Source organism: Microcebus murinus, chromosome 22 (genome assembly GCF_040939455.1).
Source record: "Microcebus murinus isolate Inina chromosome 22, M.murinus_Inina_mat1.0, whole genome shotgun sequence".
NCBI classification, from domain to species: domain Eukaryota; kingdom Metazoa; phylum Chordata; class Mammalia; order Primates; family Cheirogaleidae; genus Microcebus; species Microcebus murinus.
Window position 1 is genome coordinate 26,881,526 of NC_134125.1, and position 24,294 is coordinate 26,905,819.

The following is a 24,294-nucleotide window of genomic DNA, read 5'->3' on the forward strand; positions in this document are numbered from 1 at the left end:
CACCTTTTTGCCCTCAAAAAGAAAAGCCCATACACAGGCAGATTTCAATCTCTCTCTTTTCTTTTCTCTTCTCCCTCTCCCTCCCTCCCTCCTTCCCTCCCTCTCTCTCTTTCTTTCTTTTTGAGACAGGGTCTGGCTCTGCCACCCAGGCTGGAGTGCAGTGGTGCAATCACAGCTCACTGCAGCCTCCAACTCCTGGACTCAAGGGATCCTCCCATCTCAGCCTCCTGAGTAGCTGAGATGACGGGGACAGCCACCACACCCAGGTAATTTTTTTCATTATTCTAGAGACAGGATCTCACTGTGTTGTCCAGGCTGGTCTCAAATCTCCCCACCTTAGCCTCCCAAATTGCTGAGATGATAGGTGTGAGCCACCGCCCAACCCCTGGGTCTCTCCTGATGTCAGTCAATAATCACAGACATCAAAATTGCACTGAAATGAAAAGGTGTCAGACTACCAAGGAGGCACTTCCGACCCACACCACCCGCACAGGGCCGGCCACTCCACGGGCTGGTTGGGCCCCGTCACTTCTGAGTCTCCACTGGGAAGAACATGGTGGGCTCTCTGGGCGAGGCTGAGTCCACGCTCAGCGACGGCCGCCAGCGCCTCCCCAGTGCCCAGCCAGGGAGCGCCAGGGCCACCCTCGGGGCCTCTAGGAGGTGCAAGGCCCCAGCGGCCTCTTCCCTCTCGCTGGGCTCGGAGCACTCCCGCCCCTGAATTCCCAGCCTTGGGGGCCTGCTTCTGTCTCAACTCCCACCCCCTTTGCTGCTGGGCACCCACCAGAGGGACAGGACACACCGCTGTGGGGGGTGGCCGGCGGCAGAACGCAGCTGGACAAGGGTGGCCCTGACCATGCAAACGCGAGCCAGCAGCTCGGGTGGAGAGGGGTCCCCGGCCGCAGCCCTCCTTGGGTCCTGGGCACCCCCGAGCCCTGATGCACACATTGCGTGGGGGCCCTGGACACGCAGCGGCTCCTGGTGCCGGCCTGTGCGTGGTGTTCCACAGAAGGCAGGAAGCCAGGCTCCAGGGCAAAGGCTGAGGATGGGGCTGCGGGGGCTCAGAGGTGGGTTTGTGCACAGGCGATGACTCCAAGCTGTCTACAACAAAGCCCGAAGAAGAGAAAACGGCTTCAGCGGCTGGGGTAAGACGTGGGCTGGTTCCTCCTGCAGGGCTCACCCACCACACCGCGGGGCCCGGCAGGCCTGGGACTGGCATCTCGGCGCTTGGCCTAGGAAACAGTGGCCATGTGGGCGAGGGTCCCCAGGCTCAGTGAGGTCCCTCCTGCATGCCAGTCCCCCCGCCACCCCCTCACTGTGGGGGACTCCTGTGGCACAGGAACAGGCCCCGCAGACGGATGCCCAGGCGCATGTGACAATCGCAACGCCTGGTGTCCCATGGCTGTGACCCAGAGGAAGTCCGTCTGTCCATCCCTTAAAGCCAAACCTAAGCTCAGCTGAAGCCTAGAAGCCTCTATGAGGGGAGGCGTCTGCTCAGACGCCCCAACCTGGGGATTCGGGCCACAACTGGTTAACTCCAGCGGATTGGAGCCCAGCAGCCAGGCTGACTGTCTTCACTCAGCACTGTAATCGGCACATCTGCAGACAGGAAATCCTCCTCCCTGCAGTTCCCAGTCTATTATCTGAGACACCTGGTGTGGGCGGGTGATTCACAGACAAACAATGAGCCCGGCCTGCACAGCAATTAACTGCTCTAACTGCTAACTCACTTAATCCACCGCTGGAGATCAAGGCTGCCGAGGAAGGGGCTCCAGCCTCCTCCACTTCCAGGCTGCAGGGCCCAAGTCTGGATGCCAACATCCACAGGGCTGCGGCTGGGCATGTGGGCTGCGCCAGCATTCGGTGCCACACGGGAGCCCCGAGCAGCACCTGGCCTGTCCGTGAGTCTGTAGGGCACGGAGGCATCCTCCCCTTCTGTTTTCATTTATTTTTATTTTTTCAAAACAAGTGTATCAAACTTGATTTATTAGTTATTTCTTCACACTAGTAAACCAAAAACCAAGACTCAGATTTTACATATAAATATATATGTATATATATATACATACATACATACACATACAAAGCAATGCAAACAATTATTGAGCTTCATCTTCTGGACAAGAATGCCAAGTTAGTTTCTCTTCATAAAAAGCAATCACAACTTGAGGACACTTCACATTTGCCTCTTTTGCCACACCAAACCTGCCTCATCTGAGTCTTTCCATTTCATAAGAAACATTAATTCTCCACTGCTGTCCGTGGGGCCAACTGTTCTTTCAGGATCAAGACCTCTGGCAAAGCCTCTTGGCTTGTCAGCAGCGTCTCTTCTTTGCTGTGCTATCGTCAGATTCATTGTCAGATAAAGATTTTCTTTTCGTACCATCTTTTTCTTTACCAGCTTTTTGAGAATTAAGAAATGCTTCAGTTAACTCTGGACAATCTGAATTTAATTCAGGTTCCCAAGTACTGTCAGCATCTGCAAATCCCTTCCACTGCAGGAAACACTCCACTTTCCCATTTACTACACTTCGATCCAGTACTTTTTCCGTCACAAATTCTTCAGGCTCTGCCTCTTCGATCTTTTTACTCTTCTCATTCTGTTTCTTTCCTATTTTTTGCAATGTAGTTTTATTGGAGGTCTTTTTTTTTTTTTTTTTTTTTTTGGAGACAGAGTCTCGCTTTGTTGCCCAGGCTAGAGTGTGCCATGGCGTCAGCCTAGCTCACAGCAACCTCAAACTCCTGGGCTCAGGCAATCCTGAGCCCCAGCCTTCGTCTTTTGTCCCCTGACATCTCTCTGGACCCCCCATGGATATAGGGGCCCTTGCTCCGCCTCTGGACAGAGGAGCTGGCCGAGTGGCCAGACGCCACCCACCGGCCCACAGCGATGGCAGGGCGCGGGGGGCCAGGGCTGTGCTCCCGAGGAGCCTGGGGTCCTCCCAGCTTCCGGGGGGGGGGGGCTGGCAGGGGCTGTGGCGCATACGCCCACCCTCCCCCACTGGGAGTCTGTTTTATTTTTTTTGTATTTTCAAAAAGAACATCGCCCAGATAGTCTGCCCTGCCTGATTGATGCTGGGGTTGGAAGCTTTTCACAGTCCTTGGCCTTTGACCTTGATTCCCAAGGGCGGCAGGGGTTTCTGGCAGGCACCCTGGGGCTGCGGGCATGTGCTGACTGCACTGCTGCTCGAGAGCCAGGTTCTGCAAAAGTGCAGGAGCCACTTCCCAGGTTCACCGCTGGGGATGTTTTCTGCTGGCTCGTGCTGATAAGCCTCGGACCAAGCACTGTCTCTGCTTGCAGAAAAGGAGATCCGCTCCAGGAGGTTGAAATGAAATACCCTGCCCTTCTCGAGCAGCAAGTCCTGAGTCCACACAAGTTGGGCTCTCATGGACGTTTAAAAACAGAAGGGAGGGACGCTGTGGACCCGAGACCCGGAGCAGCTCAGAGGCGGTGAATAATAGCTCTTCAAGTCTGCAATAAAAAATGTCCTCCTTAGGCGGGCGCGGTGGCTCATGCCTGTAATCCCTGCACTCTGGGAGGCCGAGGCAGGAGGATTGCTCGAGGTCAGGAGTTCGAAACCAGCATGACCAAGAGCGAGACCCCATCTCTACTAAAAATAGAAAGAAATTAATTAGCCAACTAATATATATAGAAAAAATTAGCCAGGCATGGGGCACATGCCTGTAGTCCCAGCTACTCGGGAGGCTGAGGCTGGTGGATTGATCGAGGTCAGGAGTTCGAAACCAGCCTGAGCGAGAACCTGTCTCTACTAAATATAGAAAGAAATTAATTGACCAACTAAAAACATATATATAAAAAATTAGCCGGGCATGGTGGCGCATGCCTGTAGTCCCAGCTACTCAGGAGGCTGAGGCAGGAGGATCGCTTGAGCCCAGGAGTTTGAGGTTGCTGTGAGCTAGGCTGACGCCATGGCACTCACTCTAGCCTGGGCAACAAAGCGAGACTCTGTCTCAAAAAACAACAACAAAAATCACCATCTACTTCCACAAGAACATTCCTCCTAGTAACCGACCCACTGTGGTTCACGAGGCCCCAAGTTCACCCTGGGCCATCTCAGATCCTTCCCCCGCAAACCTGTTCTCGTATCCGCTACACAAGAGCAAAGGGCCCAGCTCCCCTAGACTCGGTTTCCTTTCCGGCCCCCCTTGTTCTGGGCAGCGTCTGCAGAAGGGACGCTCTGAGACGAGGCTCGCTCCTCCGGGAGCCCCAGGGGACTCCGCACCCGCCAACAAGCTCAGCAGACACTGACGGGACAGCCCCTCTGGGTGCTCAGCAAGGACACGCGGTCGAGGGAGGGGCACAGGACAGGGGAGAGGGGTGGGGTTCCCGGCGCAGGCTCACAGCGGGCGGATGACTGCCCAGGCTCAGTGCCGAGAGGCCCCAGAGAACCAGAAGTGCCAAGAGAAACCAGCGCCTTCGTTGTACCCGTCGCCAACATTCAAGGTGACAGGAAGGGTAGGTAAAAATGAGCAACCAAATCTAGATGACGCAGGGGCCGGGACGGCAGGACGTCCTGGCAGGTGCAAACCTTAGGCCTCCTCGCGGGAGCCATGCGCAGTGGCCTCTGCTGGAAGCCTATCAGCAGGCCTGGCCAAGACAGCGTCTGGGCTGGCCTCCCCAGGCCCCTCAGACAGCCTGGCTGGAGCAGGGGTCTCCTCCAGCTGAGGCCACACTCCCACCCTTGTCTTTAGGGGGCCCAGCCAGAGAGGCAGGGTGTCCAGCGGGGTCAGCCACGGCTACATCTGCTCGGCCTCCACCTGCAAAGCATGGGACCCGCACGTGACAGAGGGCAGGAGGGTGAGCCCCAGTAAGAGGCCACTGGCCCACACCTGGCTGGAGAAGGCCCAAGGCCTCTGCCCCGCACTGGACGCCACCTTTGGAATCCTTCGAAGTGTGACTCCTGGAAAGGCCAGTGAGATGCCCACTCCTAGCACATGACAGCCTGTAGAGCCCAGAGTGACCCACTGGCGGGTACTGCAAGCCACAAAAAGGCCAGTCAGGCCGGGCGTGGTGGCTCACGCCTGTAATCCTAGCACTCTGGGAGACCGAGGTGGGGGATCGCTCAGCGTCAGGAGTTCGAAACCAGCCTGAGCAAGAGTGAGACCCCATCTCTACTAAAAATAGAAAGAAATGAATTGGCCAACTAACATATATATAGAAAAAATTAGCCGAGCATGGTGGCGCATACCTGTAGTCTCAGCTACTCGGGAGGCTGAGGCAGGAGGATCGCCTGAGCCCAAGAGATTGAGGTTGCTGTGAGCTAGGCTGATGCCACGGCACTCACTCTAGCCCGGGCAACAACAAAGTGAGACTCTGTCTCAAAAAAAAAAAAAAAAAAAAAAGCCAGTCAGAACCTTGAACATCTGCATCATTTTTACACGTTGAAAACAGCTAGCTTGTGCACACCCGTGCTGATAGCAGCATTATTTGCAATAGCCAAAAGGTGGAAGTAACCCAAGTGTCTATCGACAGATGAGTGGGTAAACAAAATTATTCAGCCTTAAAAAGGAAGGGAATTCTCATACATGCTACAACATGGTGAACTCTGAGGACATTTTGCTCAGCGAAATAGCCGGTCACAAAAGGAAAAATACTGCATGATTTGCTTAAGAGGTCCCTAGAGTCATCAAATTCATTGAGACAGAAAATAGAGTGGTGGCTCCTCGGGTCTGGGGAGGGGGTGAGGAACTATTCTTTTTTTTTTGAGACATTGTCTCGCTTTGTTGCCCAGGCTAGAACGAGTGCCGTGGCGTCATCCTTTCTCACAGCAACCTCAAATTCCTGGGCTCAAGGGATCCTCCTGCCTCAGCCTCCCCAGTAGCTGGGACTACAGGCATGTGCCACCATGCCCAGGTAATTTTTTCTTTTTTTTCTTTTTTTTTTTTTTTGAGACAGAGTCTCGCTTTGTTGCCTAAGCTAGAGTGAGTGCCATGGCGTCAGCCTAGCTCACAGCAACCTCAAACTCCTGGGCTCAAGCGATCCTCCTGCCTCAGCCTCCCGAGTAGCTGGGACTACCGGCATGCACCACCATGCCCGGCTAATTTTTTTTATATATGTTAGTTGGCCAATTAATTTCTTTCTATTTATAGTAGAGACGGGGACTCGCTTTTGCTCAGGCTGGTTTCAAACTCCTAATCTTGAGCAATCCACCCTCCTCAGCCTCCCAGAGAGCTAGGATTACAGGCGTGAGCCACCGCACCTGGCCAGGAGCTATTCTTTAACAGGGACAGAGTTTTAGCTTCAGAAGATGAAAGAGTTCTGGAGACAGACGGTGGGGACGGCCGCACAGCCTGTGGGTGTGCTCACTGCCACTGAGTTGTGCATTTAAAAATGCTTAAAATGGTGAAATTTGTTAGGTGTACATTAGCACAATTTAACAACTGTTAAAATCTATATCACTTTTGGGTTAAAAACAAGTAGCTTAAAGCTGTAATTCAAAATACGTATTATGCTAAAGAAAAAACAAACCAAGGCTTAAACCTAGTAGGAAACACAAGGGATTTATGCATGGAAACCGTAATAAACATTCTACTAAGACATGAGGACTAACTAGTCTTCTTTGCTCAGCGGTGACACCTGGCTGGTTCATCTTTGGTTTGCGTTTCTAGAAGGTCCTGGGGCGGCCAGCCTGCTGGGGGCCAGAGTATGGGGTATCCCCAAGAGATGGCGGGAAGTGGCGTGAAGTGTCCGTCGCAGGGAAACAAGGTTCTGCCGGACCCCGCACACCTCGCAGAGACCAGAGACAGGGCGGTGTGTGGCTCGGCGCACGCTTACCTATGGCCCACAGGACGGTGTCAAAGGTGTCCATGTCCTCCTTGCCAGAGGTGCGGTCCTCCCAGGTCACCTGGAGCCGGCCAGCCGGGAGCCTCCTAACTCGGGAGGCAGTGCAGCCCCTCAGGAACCGGGTGCCATGAGATGCCATGTGCTCTGTGACCAGGGAGGACATTTGCTGCAAGACACCAGAGGACAAGCTGTGAGGACCAGGTGGCAGTGAGGTCACCAGCACCGACAGCGCGGGGCCCCCTGCCCCTGCCTGCTCTCGAAGGCCCCGGTGAGGAGGCCACAGGGTCTCCGTGGAGGAGAAGGCGGGTGCCCACTGCCCCATCCTTTGTGGAGAGTGCGGCCCCGCTCTCAGCCGAATCCACAGCCCTGGGCCCTTTGGTCAGGACTTGCTTGGCCGGTGGGTGCTTCTCTAGGTGCCAATTCCCTGCGTCCCCCTAAATCCAGTGGCACAGAAGCACTTCCTTCCCCTAGGGCTCTGCCTGGTCCAGCTACGGCCCTCTGCCCCACCTGGAAACACGAGCGGCAGGTGTGGGCACGGCCCCAGAGGAGGTGCTCCTCCTGCCTGTCCCCCAGTAGGCCCCGTGCCTCTGCCCAGCTGCAGACGGGGCCCCAGTTCGCCAGGACACTGGGGGTTCACACAGTCCAGCAATGTCAGGAGGAAGTAAACAGTCACCACTTAAATTCTCTGACACCCATCCAGGCGAGCCAGCGAGCTCTGGGCCGAGTGCGCAGGTCCTCCCCAGCCTGCGAGGATGGCGGCCGGGCATCCCTGGCGCAGGCCCCACTGTGCAGGGTGCAGGTCCCTCCCACGTCCCTCTGGGCTCTGACGTCCTCGTCCCTAGAGGGGAACCAGCAGGCCTGCTCAGGGACAGCGGGGCCATCGCCTCCCAGCCTAACGTCCTCCTGTGTTCCCATCGGGCAGCCTCCGCCCTGGCACAGCCCTCACCCCTGCAGGCCCCGCCCCCTCCGGTCTCATCTTCACCTGTGTCAGGCTGCACAGCCTCCTCCGCCCACCGCCAGCACCCCAGAGGCCTTCCCAGACTCCGTGTCCTAACCGCAGGGCCTCTGTGCTTGTGCACTGAGGGAGGTGACAGCTGCGTGCCACGGTTTTAGGGTGCGCAGGACAGAGGGACACGTCTCTGAGTCGGCCCAAACTGGAGGTGGAGTCAGGGGTCTGAAGACAGCAGGTCCAGCCCCCCTGCCTGAGGGTGCCCTCACCGGCCTCTGTGAGCTGAGGGCCAACTGCGGACCCGGCCAGGGCGCTGCAGACCTAGCAGCCCTCCACGCAACGGGTCTTCCTCTGTGGGGGTCATGGGGTGTTTGACTCCCTGCCCCATGACAACTCAAAGTTCAATTTTACCAGGCAACTTTTTCTAAAAGAGTTTTTAGTTAAAAAAAAAAAAAAGTGACCCAGGTGCAGTGGCTCACACCTGTAATCTCCTAACACTCTATGTGGCCAAGGCAGAGCCTTGGAGTGTGAGCCCAGGAGTTCGAGGTTACAATGAGCTGATGACACCACTGCACTCTACGTGGGCTGGCAGAGTGAGATTCTGTCTCAAAGGAAAAAAGAAAAAGAAAATCTCAGGCCGCTCACAGTGGCTCACACCTGTAATCCCAGCACTGTGGGAGGCTGAGATGGGAGGATCACTTGAGGCCAGGAGTTCAAGACTAGTCTGAGCAACATAGTAAGACCTCATCTCTACAAAAAATACAAAAATTAGCCAGGCACAGTGGTGCATGCCTGTAATCCCAGCTACTCAGGAGGCTGAGGAAGGAGGATGCATTCAGCCCAGGCGTTTGAGGCTGCAGTGAGCTAGGCTGACGCCATAGCACTCCAGCCTGGGTGACAGAGCAAGATTCTGTCTCTAAAAAGAAAAACAGAAAAAAGAAAATGAAAATCTCCATGGCTCCAATCACAGGGTTCATCCCGCCATCTGTGAACTCAGGTGAGGACTACTGCCAACCTGTGCCCGCCACGTGGGCCTGCGTGGACACCACGAGCCCGCGCCTCTGACCTCTGACCATGGCTGCTGTCGGGACAGCTGACCCCACAGGCTCGCTCGGAGCCCGTGTGCCCCTGCACCACTCACCCCGGTTTGCACGTGGCCTCTTATTTCACCCCACCCCCACCCCGGGAGCCTTGGCAAGGAGGTGGCAGAGAGTTGGGGGGTCACTGAGGTGAGGCTGACACTTCTGTGACACATGCTGCCACTTGCTAACGGGATGACGGGGGTGGGGACACCCAGCCTACGAGCGAGGCTGGGCTGGGTGTCCCATGGGTGTCCCTTCACTGTCCCTTCTGTTGGCGGGAGGGGTGTCTGTGCTGTCCGCCGCTGCCCTTCCTCCCTTGCTCTGTGTTTTCCCATTTCCTGGGCGACCTCCTTGTCCAGCTCAGGGGGCTGCTCCTACAGGTTCAGCCTCAGCCCAGCCCATGCACCCGCACCTGCCTAGGCGGCGGGTGGACGGGAACACGCTCCGAGGGGAGCAGAGCCGTAGGGTGGGCTCGGGAGCCTCCTGCGCTACCTGGTCGAAGCCGCGGAGGGGCACGCTGCGCATCATGACGGTGGTGTCCAGTCCAATCCCGGTGAGGAAGCCGGCGCACTCCAGGGCCACGTCTGCGTGCAGCTGAGGAATGCCAGCAGACGGAGCATCCCAAGTGCAGGGCGAGACCCAGGCTCTGTGCCGGCAACCCACGCCCACCCACCCGCAGCTGGCCCCAGAAGAGGCTCCCAGCCTGAGACCCCCACTGCCACGCCTTAAGGGCACGGCCGGGGATGGGGGCTGTGCCGGCCCGAGCAGGGCTCCCTGAGCAGCACCACCGGCCAGGTCTGCCTCTGCCTCCGCCTCCACGGGGCCCCTGTCCCAGCTCTGGACTTAACCTCAGCCTCTGGGGCCAGACCTGTGACCCAGAAGGGTCCGAGTTGTGATGGAGAGCTGCCCCTGGCCAGACTCAGCTGGCGGCCTGCAGCCACGCAAGGCTCAAGGCAGCCACGTCGACCTGTGCTCCCAGCTGGCGGCCTGCAGCTTTCATCTTCCCCCGGACGTGCCCTCTGCTGACGCCAGGCCTCCTCTCCTGACCCACTGTGTCTGACTGCTGCTTCTGCAGGAGCAGGCCCAAGCATGGCTGCCCCACAGCTGTGCTCGTCTGCGCTAGTTGCTTAGCTGTCTCCGTGTGCGGCTCAGGAAGAGCCTCCAGGAAGCCCTGGCCCCAGAGGTCAGGCTCAAGTTGTCCCCAGGGCCCCGGCCCTCCGCCCACAGAGGCCCGTAAGTGCCCAGCTGGAGGCAGCAAAGCGCCTGCCAGTAGGGAAGGCGGTGAGGGGCGCCTAGGGAAGGAGCGTCCACGGCCCAGGACGCTGCCCAAACACCAGCAAAGGATACAGCTGGCCCCGACCACCAACCTGTCGGAGAAAGACAGAGAGCCAGGTGAGTGCCTCTGTGGATGAGTTTGGGACGGACGGAGAGGGGCCTCTCGCCAGGCACCCAGTCCGCTCGTGGGCAGGAGGCCAACGGTGCAGACTGGTTGCCCCCAGGTACAAAGCCTGCTTCTCGGAGGCTCTAGCTGTGACACACAACATGACACAGTAGCCTGGTGGGTGTGTGGTCAGTGACAAGTGGCACCTGTCCCCTGGAAGGTGCCAGGACCTGTTGGGAAGGCCTGTTGGAGAAGCACAGGGCCTCCTCCTGCCCCTACTCCAGGGTGGGAGTAGAGACCCTGCAGGAAAGTGACGGCATGGACCACGGAGTGCTCCTCGGAAAGTGTCATCTGAGAGCAGAACACTCTGGGATCACGGAAAACCAGGCTGGAGGCCACACCTGCCCGCCCAGCCCTGCCACACCTGGGTGCAGGGCCAGGGGAGCTGGTGCCCAGAGCAGGGCCAGGGAGGCAGCACAGGACATGGTGACTGCAGAGCCACTGGACACATTTGTCCCAGTAGTGCAAATCCCCTCCTGTCATTCGACTCCACACTCCACATGCGTGCACATGCACGCACACGTGCACACACACCACACAACTGCGCACACACACGTGCACTCACACACTCACACATGCACACTCTCACAAGGGCACGCACACATGTGCACGCACACGGTCACATGCATATAATGCCCATGCCCACACACAGGCTCACACTCAAATGCCTACCCACATTCACATAGCACATGCGTGCACACGCATGCAAATGGGCACAGATCCTAACACAGAGCAAGAACTCCCAGTGGGCCGGCTACATGTGGGTGGGCTCCTCAGATCACCCCGTTAGTCTTTGAACAAGAGGAGATAAAGTGAGGACGATAAGCCCCGTGTCAGCGTTAATCCCGGCAGGTACTAATGATATAATTCCATTTCAAAAAGCTGTGTATCCCCTGAATACTTGTGCAGGTGCCCTGCGGGAAGCATCTGGCACGTGGCTTCCTCCCGAGAGCTGGGGACGGACGGTGCTGCAGCCACGTCCGGGGCACGCAGACGCTGTCTGACGGCAAGCTGGGCACAAGATGGTCCCAGCTGGCAACACGCCCCTTGGCACATGGGGCTGGCAACACCTAAGAGGCGGCGGGTGTGCACAGCACCCACATATGTGCAAACACGTGTGTGTAGGTGCAGCGGCACATCTGTATACAGAGGTATATTTTGAAAATTACAAAACCTACCTCTTTGTGGACTTGACATATTTGGTGCAAGGCATAAGCCTTTTTTAAGACATGAAATTATGAGTTACTGGGAATACAAACAGAGCCCAGCTGCTTTGAATATCCTGCCCTACACTCGGCCTGGCATGGGTCACTACCTCCCACCAGGCCGTGCAGGTACTAGCGGAGCGACACCAGGGTGGCCCCCTGTGGAGAACAGGGTGCCCGCTCATCTCAGAGGCTTTCTGTTCCCCGAAAGCTGACCCTCCTTTGGGAGTGGGCCGGTTGCAGCTGCAGCCCACAGGACGGGGGCGGGCTGTTTCCAAGTAACAGGGGCCTCATCCCTGCAGGCACATCTGGGAGAAGGCAAGCACCGGCAGGCACATTCCCGAGTGGGCATTCTTGCTGAAATCTCTCGCTCTGCCACTCATGTGCAGGGAGACTCAGGGCCCCTTCTCGCCTGCGTGAGTGAGGGTTACCGACGGCACTGGTTTTCGCTTTGCCCCACCCCCAACCGACCAAATAGCATGAATGTTTACCCTCGAAGAGTGCAGGACAGAGAACTCAAACAGGGGCCTCCCTTTGAGTCCGCTAAAGTAGAAAACGCCTGCGCACAAGCAGAGGCTGACGCCGAAGCCTCTGGATCAGGAGGAAGGGCAGGCCCTGAAGACACAGGCGCCTGCAGGAGCTGAGACCAGCTGCAGCAGTGCAGTGTCCAGCACGGGCCGTGGCTGGCCACAGGAGGGTGGCCGTTCTGGCCACAAAAGTCAGGGGCCAGCTCTGGGGGAGGGGACTGGAACCACTGGACTTAGCACTACCTTAAAAGACCAGGAGCTCAGGGCTCTGCCCACACCGGAAGTCACCGCCCTCCACCCCCAGAGCCTCGAGTTCAATTTGACATGTGCTCCGGGCAGCCACGCTCTCTGGGCCTCTCGATGTGCGAACGCTTTCCGAAGAGGCACGACTACTGTGGGATTAGCCTAAGCACAGGGCAGACTTTCTTGTTCAGTCGAGGGCAGGGAGGAAGCAGAAACAAAAGCATTAACAGGCCCACGAAGCCCAGGCTTAAGGAGCAATCCACCGGCCTCTCGAGCTGAAGCCCCGACCCGCCTTCCAAAGGGAGCACCCACACAGGTGAGCGTCTTGTGGGAGGCACCTGGCCACTTGCACTCCTGCCAGCGCAGGAAATGCCAGCCAGGCTGCCAAGCTGTGGGCACAGGGAGGCAGCCGGCCCTGTGGCGGCCGGCTCCTGGCTTGCCTGGGACCTGCAAGCCCCACCTGACTCCTTGGGGCCCGGCCGGAGCCTATGTGTGCTGCCCTGTCACAGATGCCACTGAGGCCTGGCCCTGTGACGTCTCAGCCACAGGGACGCACTGGGAAGGTGGGCAGAGGGGCTGTAAAGTCTGGTGATCAAGTCCTAGGCGGACGCTGTGCTCCCTCCCGCTGGACACAAGGATATCGCGTCACGCAGACAGGATGTGGAGGTTAAGCAGAAAATGAAACCTTAAGCAGCAGTGATTCCTCCTAAATCCAAACTGTGGTGTCCTTCCTGAGATCAAATTTACCTCTTTTCTCTTGCACTTAGGAAGGCAGAAAAACGACTGCAGTACCTGGCCAGCTTTTGGATGTCATAAGGGTCAAACTAAACCTCCTTCTGTGACAAACTCTGACAGGTGGCGTTAAATCAGCCCAAATTACGAAAACGCTCTGCCTGTGGAGCCCTGAGAGGCCAAGGACAGACAGTGCAGGGTGGCTCCAACCGAGCTCATCACGTGGGGCCATGTGCCCTGCACCCCCTCCCGAGCTGGCAGTGGGCAGCTGCTCGTGGTGGCCTTTCCAACCCTGTTCCTCCCCGAGAACCTCCTTGCTTCCCCAGCCTGTCGGGATCCCACGCAGAAGGGAAGAAACAAGACGGAAGGGAAAGGCAGGCCACCCAGGCAGGAGGCCGCGTGAGGCAGCTGAGGCCAGGCCGCACGATCTGGAGCCCCGCCCAGGGCCGCCCCTGGCCCTGCCCTGCCCCGCCCCACTCACACCAAGGCCAGGAGGACGCCTCTTCCCCCGCGGGTGTGGCTCTCCTGCTTTTCCAGGAGTTTTCTACCCATCACCTGTCACCTGCCTGGGTTCCAAACCAGAGGCTCAGCACACGCTGGCCAACAGGTGTGGTCCCGTTTTGTGGGCAATCCGGCTGCGTAGTGAAGGGCGCTGTTGACTCTGTCACCCTCGTCGAGGCTCAGGCCAGAACACCTGGCCTCTGCTGTCTGTCCAACCCGGGCTCCCTGGGACCTGGTGCCAGGGAAGGGGAGGGGCTCCCCACGCTAGGCCCAAGGTGCACCGTGATGCCAGGTGGTCTCTTAGGGACAAAGACAGAGTGGAGTGGCCTCTGGGGCCTAAGGGCTGTAGGCCCCACACAGACGCCCTCTGGGAGGAGGTCCCAGCCCTGGCCGGGCCTGCTGGGTGCTGGGGTGTGGGCTGTGCAGGCCGGATGGGCTGGGCGCATCCTCAAGCCAACTGGGGCCGCGGTGCCCATCACAGGCGGAGGTGCGGGGACTCTGCCCACCAGCCGCCTGGACGGGGCCAGGTGGAAGCAGCCCCCCTGCCTCTGGGCGGCACTCAGGCCGGGCCAGCAGCCCTGGGGTCCATATTAATTTCAGCTCCGTTTTAAAAGCAAGTTAAAATAAACACAGGGAATATTTATAAGGCAAATAAATCTGGCAGAAACAGCCCCTCCAAGTGTGAGTGGAGGCCTCCCCCTCGGCCCCAGCCCAAGCTGATAAAATACAGAAATGCTACTGTAGACCCTCCGGGCTTATTTTGACTGCGGTGGAGGAATGTAACATGTAAACACTGACTCCCACATTACACTGTTACAACTTGCATTAACAGCACCGGACAAAAGCCGCATTTTCACAGAAGCTTCGTACAGGGATATATCTCCAGCTTAATTTTTTAAAAAAACCATTTCCTCACATAAATCATGCTCAGAACGAAACGGGTGACTGATACATTGCAAACACTTTTTTTCTTAAGCAATAACATACCTAGATTCCTCTACACGAAAGAGCTTCAAAAAAACAAAAAAAAAAACAAAATAAAAACTTCTAAATGTTTTTATTCTGAAGAAAATAAACACTGTAGTTTCTTTCCTGACCGAAATATCTGGGCTGTGTCTTCCCAGCCGTCCCGAGCACAGGGTTTCAAGGAGCAGCTCCGAGCCCGAGCCACCTCCTGGGCCACACCGCTGGGGCCCGGAGGCCCAGGCTGCCCTCCCCTGCCCCGCACGGCAGCCTCCGCCCTCGACAGGACCATGCGTGTCCGGGACTCAGAAAGTGCTGGCCCCGGTGATTGGCACAGAAGACCCAAGCACATGGGTGGCCTCAGCTGAGACAAAGGTGTCACTGTACATTCAAGGCTGTTTCCTCCTGGCACAGTGGCTCGCGCCTGTAATCCTGGCACTCTGGGAGGCTGAGGCGGACGGATCGCTCAAGGTCAGGAGTTCAAAACCAGCCTGAGCAAGAGCGAGACCCCGTCTCTACTATAAATAGAAAGAAATTAATTGGCCAACTAATATATATAGAAAATGAGCCGGGCATGGTGGCGCATGCCTGTAGTCCCAGCTACTCGGGAGGCTGAGGCAGCAGGATCGCTTGAGCCCAGGAGTATGAGGTTGCTGTGAGCTAGGCTGACGCCACGGCACTCACTCTAGCCTGGTCAACAAGCGAGACTCTGTCTCAAAAAAAAAAAAAAAACAAGGCTGGGTGTGGTGGCTCACATCTGTAATCCTAGCACTCTGGGAGGCCAAGGCGGGTGGATTGCTCGAGGTCAGGAGTTCTAAATCAGCTTAAGCAAGAGCAAGAGCCTGTCTCTACTCTAAATAGAAAGAAATTTATTTATTGGCCAACTAAAAATATACATACAAAACCAATTAGCCGGACATGGTGGCACATGCCTGTAGTCCCAGCTACTCAGGAGCCTGAGGCAGGAGGATCGTTTGAGCCCAGGAGTTTGAGGTTGCTGTGAGCTAGGCTGACACCACGGCACTCTAGCCCGGGCGACAGAGCGAGACTCTGTCTCAAAGAGAAAAAAAAACAAAAACAGGGCGGGGCGTGGTGGCTCACGCCTGTAATCCTAGCACTCTGGGAGGCCAAGGCGGGCGGATTGCTCAAGGTCAGGACTTCAAAACCAGCCTGAGGGAGACCCCGTCTCTACCAAAAATAGAAATAAATTAATTGACCAACTAAAAATATATATACAAAAAATTAGCCGAGCATGGTGGCACATGCCTGTAGTCCCAGCTACTCGGGAGGCTGAGGCAGTAGGATCGCTGAGCCCAGGAGATTGAGGTTGCTGTGAGCTAGGCTGACACCACGGCACTCACTCTAGCCTGGGCAACAAAGTGAGACTCTGTCTCAAAAAAAAACAAAAAACCCACAAAAACCAAAAACCAAAAACAAACAAACAAAAGGCTCTTCCTTCATGGGTCTAGTGGACAGAGTGCTGCGGAGAAGCCAGAGAGCACGCCCAAATCCCACCAAGAGATGCCAGGGTGAGAGCCGAGCAGCCCTGGTGGCCAGAGCTCGAGGCAGGCCTCGGGACCCTGAGGAGGACAGTGCTCTGAGGTGGGGGGACCCAGCAGTCCTCCCTCTCCCCACCACAATGGTAACCAGCCCCAGGATGTGAAAGAAAATCCAACCAGTGGAAGCCCCAAAGGGAAATACAGGAGCCTTTCTTTAAAAAAAAAAAACTCTTGGGGTAGGGCGGGTTTTACCAAACATGCAATAAATCTAAAAGCCACTAAGTGTAAAAGAGATTTAAGTTACATCAAAAACAAAAGTTAAACCATCTGTACATGACACAAGCTAAAAGACATGAGAAGCTGAGAAAACCTGCATGGCCTGGAATCCCGTCCTGATAAGCAAACCGGGCTGGAAGATAAGGCGGAGATGAGAGAAGGAAGAGGCGGGAAGGGCCCGGCCGCTGGGGCAGTCCACACACACGCACGCTCGGCTTCAAACAGGGCCAGTGAACACACGGAAAGAGGACTCATCGCAGCAAACACAAACAGGTAACTCAGAAATTGTGGCATAACAGGAAAAAGAGATAAATGTGACAACATAAAAATGTAAATCTTCTGCACGAAATAACACAACTAGGCCAAAGGACACAGCACTGCCTGGGACCCAGCCGAGGGCCTGGGCAGCCGGCCACACGCGGGCTGGAGCTTGGCGCAGTCCCGGGAGGGACCTGGACCTGCCGAGGGGGCAGCGCCTGTGACCCCCAGTATCAGGAGGGGACAGCTGACGTCAGGGCTCTGAGGGAGGGTGGGACGAGGTGCGGCTGGGCTTTGGGGACGGATGCGTCCGTGAGACCAGCTCCCACCTACAAGGAGGGCTGCCGTCCCCAACACAGAAAACACCACGAGGGGGCAAGGACGTGCAGAAATTGAAACCCTCGTCTGCTGCCGGTGGGAATATACAATGGTGGAAAACAGTACAGTGGTTCCCCAAAAAACTAAACATAGAATTACCATGTGCTCCAGCAAATCTACTTCTGGGTATGTACCCAAAGACTGAAAGCAGGGACTCAGACACATATTTGCACACCTGTGTTCGCAGCAGCGCTGTTCAGAAGAGCCAAGAAGTGGAACTAGCCCAGTGCCCATCCATGGATAAATAAGCCTTAAAAATGTGGTCTGTCCAAACAATAGACTATTTTGCAGCCTTAGAAGGAAATTCTGACCCCCGCCACAACATGGAAGAAGCGTGAGGACATCGCGCCAAGGGAAATAAGCCAGGCACAAAAGCACAAGCTCCGTGTGCCCCACTGACGTGAGTGGTCGCATTCACAGAGACGGCAAGTGGGGTGGGCTGCCAGGCCGGAGCAGGAGGGCGGGAGCTGCCTGCAGCTCTGCACGGAGCAAACTTGCGGAGGCGGGCGGTGGCCGGCGATGGCTGCCCAGCATTATAAGCGCAATGGCACTGAGCTGTATGCTTAACCCTTTGCACTCGCTTGATTTTTTCTCATTATCCACTCCACATTATCCACACTTGACATCCGAGTGCAAAGGGTTAAAAACGGTTGAGGCCGGGCACGGTGGCTCATGCCTGTAATCCTAACACTCTGGGAGGCCGAAGTGGGAGGATCGTTTGAGCTCAGGAGTTCGAGACCAGCCTGAGCAAGAGTGAGATTCCATCTCCACTAAAAAAATGGAAAGAAATTAGCTGAACAACTAAAAAATATATATATATAAAAATTAGCCAGGCATGGTGGCACATGCCTATGGTCTCAGCTACTCGGGAGGCTGAGGCAGGAGGATCGCTTGAGGCCAGGAGTGTGAGGTTGCTGTGAGCTAGGCTGACGCCACGGCACTCTAGCCCGGGCAACACATTGAGACTCCGTCTCAAAACAAAAAACAACAACAACAGCAACAACAACACAGTTGAACTGGTAAATTTACGTGCATGTCATCACAACAAACAACTGGGGGACACGTGTGAGAGGCAGCTGTGAAGGCCACAGACGCACCACGGGGGTGCTCACTGCAGCCTTCGCAATGCCGGAGGAGAAGCTGCAGTGGAAGCCACTCCACGTTCATCCGCTCCAGGAAGTCAAGACCTGCCCCCAGATAGACACAGCCTGTGACATGTGGAACAAGGATGTGCAGAGCATGGGGCACACGCACTCGCACTCCAACGTGCACACAACACTCACCCATGGCACACGTGCACATGCCTGCCCACCTCCGGGACACGTTTCCACAACTATTCTCCCCAAGAGGAGCCCCAGGCGGCCGAGCCTGGCTATCAACCAGGTCTCTGCCGCCCTCTCGTGGCCTCTCTGGTCTCTGCCAGCAAGCAGTCCCCACCCCTTGCATCCCACCAGCTCCCACCTGGACAGGGACCTGGGGACAGCCGCTCACGGGATGCGCCTTAGTGCCTTGACGCCTGCTGGTCTCCAGCAACCGGGCTGTGGTTTTGAGGCCACAGATCTCGGGCTCTCTCCTCCTGGCTTCCTCCCTGACGGCACAACTGGAACCCCGGGGCTCCTGGGAACCCTGACGCAGGACAACGACTGACCCAGATGACAAACAGCTGGCTCCCTGCACATGTGCGGTCCCCAGCCCGTCCCCAGCCCCTGGGCCTCAGACCAGCACTGGTGGGTGGCCTGTGAGGAACCCAGCCGCGGAGCAGCAGGTGAGGGCGGCGAGCAGCAGGCTCCATCTGCATGTGCAGCTGCTCCCTTCCCTGTCACTGCACGAGCCCCGCCTCCGTTTGGCTCCCGCAGGGGCGCAAACCTCCCAGGAGTGAGGGTCTAGGCTGCGGCTCCTGGTGAGCATCTACCGCCTGGCGATCTCAGGTGGCACTGGGCGGTGGTGCCAGCGCTGAGGAGCGGCTGCAAATGTAATAAATGTAAAGCGCTAGAATCGGCCCAGAACTATCCCCTCACCTTGGATGTGGGAAAACTGTCTTCCAGGAAACCTGCCCCTGGTGCCAACACGGTTGGGAGCTGAGGCTTTATGTGACAGACACTGTGCTTATTTGTAAGCCAGCTGTGGGACGCAGAAGGGCACAAACAACACGCTTCCTTTCCTTCTCCGCGCTGAACCAGAAGAAGGTGCTGAGAACTGAGGCCGGCTCACTCCCAGGGCCCTGGAGCTCACTCTGGGGAACAAGCAGGGGACCCCTTTGAGCACACCGCAGTCCTTACGTTTTTCCAGGGGATTCCTTCAGCCAGAAGATGTCATCACTTGTAATTCCATATTCCAGCGCACCTTCGATCTGCCAGGGCAGAGAGGACCCATGGGACAAGAGCTCCACCTGGCCGGTCCCAAGTACTTGCTCCAGAGGGTGTCTGTTCTGCAGACTTAACCTGACCTGTCCCAGGACACAGCTGGGCAGGGTGTCCCTGCCACATCCTTTTTTTTTCTTTTTTTTTTGAGACAGAGTCTCGCTTTGTTGCCCAGGCTAGAGTGAGTGCCGTGGCGTCAGCCTGGCTCACAGCAACCTCAGACTCCTGGGCTCAAGCAATCCTCCTGCCTCAGCCTCCCGAGTAGCTGAGACTATAGGCACATACCACCATGCCCGGCTAATTTTTTCTATATGTATTAGTTGGCCAATTAATTTCTTTCTATTTATAGTAGAGACAGGGTCTCGCTCTTGCTCAGGCTGGTTTCGAACTCCTGACCTCGAGCAATCCGCCCGCCTCGGCCTCCAGAGTGCTAGGATGATAGGCGTGAGCCACCACGCCCAGCCCCTGCCACATCCTTATTGTCCCCGCCAAGGAGGTTGTGGCCTCCTTGGGAACAGACAGTAACCTGCCTCCGTCGCATTGGTACACCCCTCCGGGCAGGTGTGGCGGCAGCTCCTTCCTCTTTGCTCTCAGGGCCCCTCCCCTTGATCTGGATTCAGGTATGGGCCGAGGTGGGTGTGGCAGCAGACGCCACCCAGGTGGAGTGCTGGGCCCTCTGGAGTCCTCTGGGCCCCAGTAAGGGAGGAGACAGGCACGCAGACCAGGGGAGCAGTGCCCAGGCTCCAGGGTCCCAGACTCGAGGAGCAGCAGCAAGTGAAGACAGGGTGGCAGATCAGGAGTAGGGGAGCCCCCGGCGTCCGGGCAGCAGGGTGGCATGCGGGGCTGGCAGAGGGGAGGAGAGAGTGGGCGGGGTGTGAGGCCAAGGGGCTGGAGGGGCAGTGGCCCCAGGGGCCACTAGGCTGAGGGTTGGGCCAGCTGTGGGCCCTCAAGGGCTGGCCCAGGTGGGCTCTGGGCCCAGAAATCATACAGACCCCCCAAGGAAGAGCAGCCATGCCGGTCGGGGAGGCCCAGGGCAAACGCCTGCTTAGTGGTTTTGAGAGCAAGATGGACTGGCGGAGGAAACGGATCTCAAACAGTTTATGCTTCCAATTGGCAAAGAAAATAAAGTCAGGAATTTCTCAGGTTTGCTCAAGGAAAACCCAAAGGTCTGAGAGTCAAAAGGACTAAAATACCAGCAAGCCCTGGCAGGCACCAAGGAGGGCCCCGAGAGAGAGCATGTGGCCACCGAGCTGCTCCCTCCAGGACCTGGACGCCCACTTCATCCCCCCAGGATCTCTGAGACATCAGCAGCTGCCCACGAGGCGCTGGGGAAGGGAGCCGAACCAGGGTCTCTCCTTGGGGTGCCCTGGCACATATGTGTGCCCACTTCTGCCAGTGCCTGGAAGGAGCTGAGGTGTCTGCCGGGCTCCTGGGAGCTGACCCTAGACTTCAGGAGAACCGCCTTTAGGCAGAACCACCATGAGCCCAGCTGCCGGGTGCAGGGGGTCATTTTGACCCTGTCTGCCACAGCTACCTGGAACCACAGTGCAGTGTCATCACAGCTGCACTGTGTGTAGCCACGGTGTGGGCCACACGGCCCATCTGGGCCCGCCTCTGTGCACAAGCACCCCGGCCCTTCTGGAGGCTGCCGTTGTTGCTTGACGGCCAGCAGAGAAGCCCCGTCGTGCTCTGAGGGCCAGAGGTGCTCGCCTTCCCCTAGGCCCCTCTGCTCCCTGTTTCTGGGCAAGCACAGAACTACAGCAGAGGTCGGGGACAGAGGTGGCCATGGGGTCCCACCTGAGAAGCAGCAGAGACCCCTTGCTCTGCCTCTGCCTACACTTCCCCTGCATCTGAGTCAGAGGCTGGCATGGCCTCCAGCCTGGCACCTATCACCTTCCTGGGCTTTGCTGCTGCTCACACCGAGGCTCGGGGCTGGCGGCACCCATTCCCTGGGAGGCCAGACAGGACGTGGCCTCAGCCAAACCCCTCTGCTCCCCCACTTCCTTTCCCTGTGGCACCGCCCCACCCTCACCCTGGCCCCTCCTCAGCTCGGGGCCCACATCCCACAGGAGGTAATCACCCCTGTTAAAAACAGTGAAAAAACGGGTCAGGCGTGGCCGGGCGCGGTGGCTCACGCCTGTAATCCTAGCACTCTGGGAGGCTGGGGCGGGCGGATTGCTCGAGGTCAGGAGTTCGAAACCAGCCTGAGCAAGAGCGAGACCCGTCTCTACTATAAATAGGAAGAAATTAATTGGCCAACTAATATATATAGAAAAAATTAGCCGGGCATGGTGGCGCATGCCTGTAGTCCCAGCTACTCGGAGGCTGAGGCAGGAGGATTGCTTGAGCCCAGGAGTTTGAGGTTGCTGTGAGCTAGGCTGACGCCACGGCACTCACTCTAGCCTGGGCAACAAAGCGAGACTGTCTCAAAAAAACAAAAAACAAACGAAAATGAAAAATAGAAAGTGGTGATAGTGAGCATGGGAAAAAGGGTGTGTAGGCTGCAGATGTGTATGCACAAGTGTGAACAGTGGGTTCCCCTAGCCCAGAGATGGTGCGGTGGCACAGGGAGGCCACGCCTGGGGGACACTCACGTGCGTGGGGTACCTCGGCCGCCCTCCAGTGGCAATGACGATGTGGTCGGCTGAAAGCAGAGCCTAGAAAGAAATTGAGAAAACTGCAGGTCAAACAGAGACGCTGTGGTCCCTCGCTGGGGGCTTGGCGCCTGCAGGGGCCCTGGGCGGCAGCTCCCAGCAGCCACGCCCTACAGCCACCCTTGGCCAGCAGCTCCAGGCTCCTTGGGCTGGGATCCTGCCAAGGGTCAGTCGGGTGGGAGGGACAGGGAGGTGTCCTAACTCCAAGCACTTCACAGTTTAGAAAGCCCCCTGGCTGGGTGCCATGGCTCACGCCTGCAATCCTAGCACTCTTGGAGGCCGAGGTGGGCAGATTGTTTGAGCTCAGGAGTTCGAGACCAGCCTGAGCAAGAGCAAGACCCCGTTTCTACTAAAAAATAAAAAGAAATTAATTGGCCAACTAAAAATATATAGAAAATCTTAGCCAGGCATGGTGGCGCATGCCTGTAGTCCCAGCTACTCGGGAGGCTGAGGCAGGAGGATGGCTTGAGCTCAGGAGTTTGAGGTTGCTGTGAGCTAGGTAACAGAGTGAGACTCTATCTCAAAAACAAAAACAAAAACAAAGCACCCCACAGGCACCTTGTCTCCTTGGATCCCCGCAAGTGCTACAGAGAGGGGTCACCAGCCCTGTTGCACCTCTCCGAGCAGCAGGGCGGCCTGGCCAGCGTGCACCTCACGCAAACTGCCCATTTTAAAGGGGCGGACAGCCCGAGGAAGCGTCTTTCTACTCCAGCGACGCTGAGTGCTGAGAAGGGAAACCGAGGTGGGCGAAGCTGGAGTCTGCGCCCATGACTGTGAGCAGCCCTTGAGGAATCCCTTGGCTGGGCCGGGCACTCACCTCTTTCCCATCTTTGGTGACACTGCGAACCGTGTGCTTGTCGACGAAGCTGGCTATGCCGTTAAAGTACTTCACTTTTCTGCAGAATAAAGATAAGATTTTCGGGCCGGGCGCGGTGGCTCACGCCTGTAATCCTAGCACTCTGAGAGGCCGAGGTGGGTGGATCGTTTGAGCTCAGGAGTTCGAGACCAGCCTGAGCAAGAGCGAGACCCCATCTCTATTAAAAATAGAAACAAATTAATTGGCCAACTAAAAACACATAGAAAAAAAATTAGCGGGGCATGGTGGCGCATGCCTGTAGTCCCAGCTACTTGGGAGGCTGAGGCAGGAGGATTGTTTGAGCCCAGGAGTTGGAGGTTGCTGTGAGCTAGGCTGACGCCACGGCACTCACTCTAGCCTGGGCAACAAGAGTGAGACTCTGTTTCCAAAAAAAAAAAAAGAAAAAGATAAGATTTTCAGACACGTCCTCTGCAAATTAAACCTCACCCATGGCAATAAACAGAGGCACTGCCAAAAGGCAGCTCCACCCCCGGCTCCCACCATGCTGGGAAGCGTGGGGGGGCAGTGGGGACACTGAGCCCGCCCCCCGGGTTCCTTGGGACATGTGACCACAGGGGTGAAAGACACAGGCAGCAGCCAGCTGGGCAGAGTCCTGAGAGGCCACGCCCACCCAGCTATGGTGTGCGGAGAGGTGGTGGGCCTGGAGCCTGGGCATGTCCCAGCAGGGAGCGGCAGTGCCCAGGTAGGTGGCACCTTCTACCTTCAGGGATTTCAGGGGCACAGTGAGGCCAGGAGACGGGGGGGGGGCGACAAGAGCGCCGGAGGGCACGTCGGCGGTCAGGCGCGCGTGGGGCGCAGAGGACCTGCACTTTCTCATGACAGGCAGCAATGGTCTGGGAGACTCCGCCTCCTTCCTCAGCTGGGGCTGGGCCTGTGCATGCCCACCTGGGAGCTGCCAGGGCTGGAAGGAAGGAGGGCAGAGCCTGCTGCCCCCAGGAAACTGCACCAGGGAATACGGAGCCCCACACAGAAGACACACAAAAACTCTGCAGCCCGACGAGCTTAGCTCACTGGCCAGGGTGGGCAGAGTGGCCGGCTTCCCTGGCTCAGTTTTCCTGGATTTAGGGGGCACAGAACTGCTGCCTGCTGCAGAGTCCCGGGAAGACCCAGAGGGCCAAGTACGGGTGCATAGGGAGAGCCAGCAGACCTCTGTAGGCCCCAGCCCACGTGGGCACCGCAGGGCTACGGTGTCAGGAGCAGCCCGGCAAGCGCAGGTTTCGGGCACTGCGCCTCCAGCAGCCGAGCCTCAGGGGAAGCTTCAGATGGGAGGAAACATCAGCATCTGAGCTGGAGACCCCGCAGGGCTGACGGGAATGGCGGTCCCAGGCTGCGGTGATCGCACAGGGGGAGCAGGAAGGTGTGCAGTTTGTGCCGCAGGACATAAAGTGCCGGTGTGGGCCGTGCGAGGTGGCGCATGGGGTCCTGGGCTCCATCCACGTAACTGTGGTGGGTGAAGGGCCACCTGCCTCCAGGAGGTGCCTGCCACTGGGGTGACCCCGCTAGCCTATCGGCCCTGAGCACCCCGCTCCTTGCATAGCCCCAGGCTCTGG

The 24,294-nt window shown here is 57.3% G+C and overlaps 1 protein-coding gene and 1 pseudogene across 6 annotated transcripts in view; both read right to left on the reverse strand.

The window, feature by feature from the left end:
• TXNRD2 (thioredoxin reductase 2) overlaps positions 1-24,294 on the reverse strand; it is a 46,186-nt gene that overhangs the window by 9,369 nt on the left and 12,523 nt on the right. For 5 of the 6 annotated variants that reach the window (XM_075996806.1, XM_075996805.1, XM_012776578.3 and 2 more), the window contains exons 6-11: positions 22,685-22,763; positions 21,808-21,870; positions 19,133-19,203; positions 10,178-10,197; positions 9,323-9,414; positions 6,791-6,965 (exon numbers count right to left, since the gene is read on the reverse strand). In XM_075996806.1, the coding sequence (XP_075852921.1) occupies positions 6,791-6,965; positions 9,323-9,414; positions 10,178-10,197; positions 19,133-19,203; positions 21,808-21,870; positions 22,685-22,763 (500 nt within the window). Of the gene's footprint in view, positions 1-2,712; positions 3,467-6,790; positions 6,966-9,322; positions 9,415-10,177; positions 10,198-19,132; positions 19,204-21,807; positions 21,871-22,684; positions 22,764-24,294 lie in introns of those variants that run through there. The other variant, XM_075996808.1, reaches the window with a different exon arrangement.
• On the reverse strand, positions 1,967-3,162 carry LOC105877727 (chromobox protein homolog 3 pseudogene; annotated as a pseudogene).